Source organism: Lactuca virosa, chromosome 9, assembly GCF_052849685.1.
Source record: "Lactuca virosa cultivar CGN04683 chromosome 9, Lactuca_virosa_CGN04683_v6, whole genome shotgun sequence".
Classification (NCBI taxonomy): domain Eukaryota; kingdom Viridiplantae; phylum Streptophyta; class Magnoliopsida; order Asterales; family Asteraceae; genus Lactuca; species Lactuca virosa.
The window spans coordinates 185,274,043-185,280,180 of NC_136434.1; the positions used below are offsets into that span (position 1 = coordinate 185,274,043).

Below are 6,138 nucleotides of genomic sequence, written 5' to 3' on the forward strand. Positions count from 1 at the left end.
CCCATCCTAAATAACCATGGATCATTATCCCACACTATTAGAATCATTGATTTACACAATCAATCCCCATATATTTAATTAGTGTGTTTTGATCACTAAATTAATTCCAAATTAATTCTTGATCAATACTAGTTAAATAATATGATTTCATATTAATATATTATACTTGTAATATGTTAATAAATCATAAATAAATTCTCAAAAGTCCATCCTATCAAATTGCACTGATAAAGGCAACCCAAAAGGACCATGCTACAATTGGGTCAAGTATATCCCAGTTATAGTTATGGGCTTAGAAACTAAATCCAACATATATGTCAGCGATTGGTTTAGGATCCTAGAAAGCTTAGAATCCTTAATTTTAAACCTTTAAAGTTAAGGAAAGATGGAACATGATTGTCTTCGAGTTTCTCTTTAAGCTTCACGAGTCTTTGAATTTTAGAATTTACTAAGGATAAATTCCAACTTAGGAGAGAACTTTGATTCAACATTGGGAATGAGGTCCCTTACCAACGAAGGTCGATGGGGATCCTTAATGGCGAGGATCCTTACCGCCAGAGATCCTACAAAATAAAGATCTTGGATCTTGTAGGGGAAATTTCTCCTTAGGATAACCTGCTTAGATTATAGACTTAGACAAAATAGATAACATGTTAATAATATATTATGGGGAGGATCCCTACTTGAGATACAATTCATTGGGTAGGTAACATAAAAATGTTACAATTTGACCGTGTTCTTTGGGGAACATTACCAAAGTGTTACAATATGAGGATGTTATAGACCTTATGTAATTTCTAGGGCAAAATCCCAATCTTTGATGACATGAGAATGTTAGAAACCTTAAGTAGTCACTGGGGTAAAATCCCGATAACATGAAAATGTTATATTCCTAGAGTAATCACTGGGGTAGGATCCCGATTTCTGGATAACATGAAAATGTTATAAGCCTTAAGGATCTCAACTTGTGTTCAAAGATAAGAGGGTTGCCAAGCCACTGAATCGTGAAATGATCCCCTTACCCGTATCCTACAGTTAGATATCATGCATCCAAACGAGGTGTATAAACCTTATTTCGTGTGAAAGAGGTAATTAGCTCTTTAAACCTTAGAGGGGATTAAGTACCCTTAGGCGTGGGAGAGATGATCAGTCTCTAGCTTGTGTACATGATATTTTAGGGATTATATTGTTAAATATAATGGAGTTTACCAAGTATTGGGATTTTTATGTGTCAAGATCCTTGCGCTTCAGGGTGTTCAAACTTGAGGATCCAGACGTTCCAGGATCTTCGATTGTAAGGATCCCGATGTTTCAAGATCTTCACTCTTGAGGATCCTTAACCGTATGTTGTTATGGATAGCAAACGTTAGCTAAGGGTGGGCGTTAGTCTAGCTAACGCCCCTCCGATGCTTAAGTTAGTAATGTATTCGAGGAGAAAATCAGTAATAATAAAAGTTTTAAGGTAAAGAACATGTGTACCTTGGTTTTATTGTGGATCATTTGATCTTACTTACATATAGTATGCTTTGAGGTGTATGGCATTCCAGGATCTTAGTAGAACGTATCCTTTGAGTGTTGCTAGCCAGTATGCTCCTTTTCCTGCTTCAACATCTACAAGGTATGGTCCTTCCCATTTGGGAGCCAGTTTTCCTGCACTAGGATCCTTGTTGTTTTGTAATGTTTTCCTTAATACCAAGTCTCCTATTTGAAACCTTCTGACCCTTATATTCCTATTGTAAGCATTGGTGATTCTTTGCTGATGAGCAGCAATGCGTATTTTGGTAAGATCCCTAAGCTCGTCAATAGTGTCAAGATCCTGTGCTAGGATCCTGTCATTATTCTCTTGGTCTTGCAGCAAATATCTTGCCGTTGAGATCACTAATTCAGTAGGGATTACTGCTTCTGTCCCAAACACCAAGGAATAGGGGGTTTGACCTGTGGCTACTTTGGAAGTGGTTCTATCTCCCTACAAAACGAAAGGAAGTTCTTTTGCCCATCTTCCCTTCTTTTTGTCCAGTCTTTTCTTCAAATTGTTAACTATGATTTTGTTGCTGGACACCGCTTGACCATTAGCTTGGGGATGAATAGGAGTGGACATTATCATTTTGATCCCCCAGCTTGTGAAAAAGTCTCTTGTTCTTTTGCTAATAAATTGGGATCCATTATCGCATATGATTTCAGCCGGGATCCCGAACCTGATCAAGATATTACGTTTAATAAATGATACTACCTCTTTGTCTCTTACCTAGACGAAAGCTTCAACTTCGATCCATTTGGAGAAGTAATCAGTCGTCACCAACGTGAAGACTTTTCCTCCTGGGGTTACTGGTAATTTTCCTACAATATCCACCCCCCATTTCATAAATGGCCATGGGGAGATAATTGGATGTAGAGGTTCTGTCGGTTGATTTAGGATGTTGCTGTGTCTTTGGCAAGCATCACACTTTTGAGCATGTAGAAAAGAGTCTTTCTTCATGGTTGGCCAATAGTATCCTGTTCTTAGTATATTGGAGCATAAGGATCAGCCCCCGGTGTGATTGCCACAATCTCCTTCGTGTATATCCTTTAAGACTTCTGCAGCTTCAGGATCTTCCAAACATCTTAGGTATGGTCATGCCATGGATTTTTTTGTAAAGTTTAACTTCGATTAACACGAATCTCGAGACTCTCGTCCTGAATGCTCTTTCATTTTTTTCTCCTGTCGGGATTGTGCCATTTTGGAGATACTCCATAATGGGTTGGGTCCATGATTGCAGACTTCTTTGAGGATCCTGTTCATCGGGATCCCTTTGAGGAAGGATCCTAGGGTCAGGATCTTCAATAGCTTTTACGCTTTTCGGATGCTTAGGATCTTCTGATTTGTCGGAGAGGGTTTCTATGGCTGGGGTTATTATGTTAGTTATAGGAATCTTCGTCTCTGGTGGGATCCTAAGGGAATTGGCTAATGCATCTACTTCTGTGTTTTCCTCTCTGGGAACTTGTGTTAGGCTAAAGTTTTTGAAATCATAAGCTAATTTTTTGAGGATCTCTAGGTATAATGCTAATTTCTTACCTGTCACTGCATAAGATCTATTGTACTGATTGGTTAGTGATAAAGAATAAAAAAATACTTGAAGATCCTTGATTTGAAGGTCCTTAGCTAATTGTAGTCCCATGATGAGTGCTTCGTATTCTGCTTCATTGTTGGTAGTGTTGAATTCACAACTAACTACCTGGGGTATGATGTCCCCCCGTGGCGACTTTAGTACGATCCTTAGGCCTGTTCCTTTCTGATTTGAAGCTCCATATGTGAACAACCTCCATCTTCCCAGGTGTTCGTCTTCTAGGAGTCGCTTGGCTTCCATGTCTACTTCGTTTTGTAGATCATCACTAAAGTCAGCCACAAAATCTGCTAGCACTTGTGATTTTATGGCGGATCTTGGTTCGTATCTGATGTCAAAGGTGCTTAACATCACCGACCATTTTGCCATCCTTCCTGACATTTCTGGTTTTCTCATGACATTCTTGATGGGATAGTTAGTTTTTACATGTATAGTGTGTGTTTCGAAGTAGTGTCTTAATTTGGTAGAATTAAGACACTCAAATTTCTTGTTACCATGTATCCAAGATATTTTTTCACTTCCTGGAAGGCTTTCTCGTGTTCCTCCTTCCACTCAAATTTCTTGTTCTTTTTCAAGATATCGTAAATGGGCTTGCACCTTTCTGAGGATCTTGAAATGAACCTGTTGAGTGCTGCTACTCTTCCGGTTAGCCTTTGGATGTCCTTCGTTGAAGATGGGGATCTTAGTTCCATGATTGCTTTTATTTGTTTTGGGCTTGCTTCTATCCCTCTCTTGGTTACCATGTATCCAAGGAACTTGCCTCACTTCATTCCAAAGTGACATTTGAGTGGGTTCAACTTCATATTGTACTCTTCCAGGATGTCAAACGCTTCCTTCAGGTCTCTAAGGTGATCTTCGGCTTTCATTGACATCACTACCATGTCGTCAATATAAACTTCCATGGTGTCCACCATCTTGTCTTTGAACATCCAATTCACCAATCTTTGGTATGCCGCACCTGCATTTTTAAGACCAAAAGGCATTATAGTGTAACAATATATACTTGTTGGTGTCATGAATGCAATATCTTCTTGGTCTGATGGTTCCACTTGGGTTTGTTGGAATCCTGCTGAAGCATCCATGAAGGTCAGGAGTTCATGGCCAGCCGTCGCATCTATCATAAAGTCAATATGTGGTAGGGGGAAAGGATCCATAGGACAAGCCTTGTTAAGATCCGTTTAATCTATGCACACTCTCCATTTGCCGTTTTTCTTTTGTACGACAACCACATTAGCTAGCCATCTTGGGAACTTTACTTCCTTGATCATCCCTATTTTGAGGAGCTTCTCTACTTCCTCTTGGATGATTTGATTCCTTTCGGGTGCAAACTTCCTTCTCTTTTGGTGTATTGGTCTGAAAGAAGGATCAATATTAAGTTTATGAGTAATAATACTCTTGTCTATACTTGTCATATCTTCGTGTTTCCATGCGAATGACTTGCTTCTGGTTGTTAAGAAATTCAATAGATCCTACTCGATCTGCTCAGGCATTGAGGATTCTATGAAGACTTTAGCTTTAGGATCCTCAATGCCCAGGGGCACTTCCTTTACGTCTTGTTCCTTTATCTATAGAACATGTCGTGCCCCTGCCTTAATTGCTATGCTTGTTGGGGTTTGGTCGTAGATTTCATAGAGGTTTTGTAGCATTCTTTCGATTCTTGTTGATCTCACATGATCTTCACTGTCCCCCAAGGAGTGGGAAACTTCACACACTGATGCTATGTTGATGGAACCGCTTTCACCTCGTGGATCCATGGTCTACCTAGTATCACATTATAAGAAGACATGGTGTCAATAATACATAAATTTTATATGGAGTTTACCCCTTCTATGTATATTGCTAGCTTTATTTCTCCCACTGTGTGTTTTGTTTCCCCGCTAAATCCTATGAGGACTGAGGATCTTCTGACTATCTCTGATTCTGGGATGTTCATTATCTTCAGCGCGTCTAGGAGTACGATATTGACCGAGGATCCTCCGTCAACGAGGATCCTTCTGACTAAATGGTTTGCCATGTACAGTGTTATCACGAGTCCGTCATGGTGAGGATCCTGAATTCCTTCCGTGTCGGTCTCGTCGAATGTGATTTCTTTTTCATTATTGACCATGGTATTCTTTCGTGGTCTATCCTCCTTTTCTGTTTTGGAGACCTTGGTGTGTCTTTTTTCCTGAGAATAAGAGGTACCAAAAATGTTAGATCCGCATGAGATAACGTTAATTATCTTAGTGTCAGAGGGTGGAGATCCTGGTTTCTCCAGGATCCTGTGATCATCTTGGTCGTTCTCCTTGTATTTTCTCTTTTTCTCCCGAGGATCTCTTTGAGGTGTCCTTTGCTAAGGAGGTAGCTGATTTCTTTTCATAGGGATATGAAGTCCTCCTTCATGTGGCCAAAGTCTTTGTGGTAAGCACACTATTTGGACTTGTGTTTCCAAGCAGTGGATTTGCTGTCTCTCGTTGGCTATCTTGCTTTATCTCCAATATCCTGCATAACATTAATTACACGTGAAACATCCATAAAAAAACAATAGTCAGTGATTTTAGGAAGCTCTTCTTCTCCTGCATATTCAAGGGCATCAACCCTGTGATGATCCGGTTTGGAATAGGGCTTCGATTTGTAGGATCTCTGAGTTGAGGATTCGGCCTTGCTGTTGGGGTTCTCATATTGATCCGAAGGGTTGCTTCTCTTCAGGATCTCTCTATCCTCTTCGAGCCTTATGAATCTCAACGCCCGACACCTAACTGCGTCTAGTCTTTTGCATGGGGTCATCACAAGGTCTTCATAGAAGGGTGAATCCTTTCTTAATCCCATTTAAAGGCTTCCACAGCGGTGTCAATGTCGATGTTGGCGATGCTCAGAGCTTCCCTGTCAAATCTGTTAACAAAGTCCCTAAGTTTTTCCTTAGGATCCTGAACCACTCGGTAGAGATCACTAATGATCTTCTCGAAGGTTCTGCTACAAGAAAACTAGTTATTAAAGATATTGACTAAGTGTGCAAATAAAGTAATAGAATATGGGGGAATGTTTAGCAGCCATTTGA

General features: G+C 39.9%; 1 protein-coding gene across 1 annotated transcript; it reads right to left on the reverse strand.

Annotated features, from left to right (window-relative positions):
- Positions 1–2,582: 2,582 nt before the first annotated feature.
- LOC145140093 (uncharacterized) lies at positions 2,583–3,470 on the reverse strand. The gene is made up of 2 exons (XM_079073697.1): positions 3,213–3,470; positions 2,583–3,077 (listed from the first exon to the last, which is right to left on the reverse strand). Exons 1-2 carry the CDS (start codon positions 3,468–3,470, stop codon positions 2,583–2,585), a joined length of 753 nt encoding a protein of 250 aa, XP_078929823.1.
- Between the last annotated feature and the right edge of the window lie 2,668 nt (positions 3,471–6,138).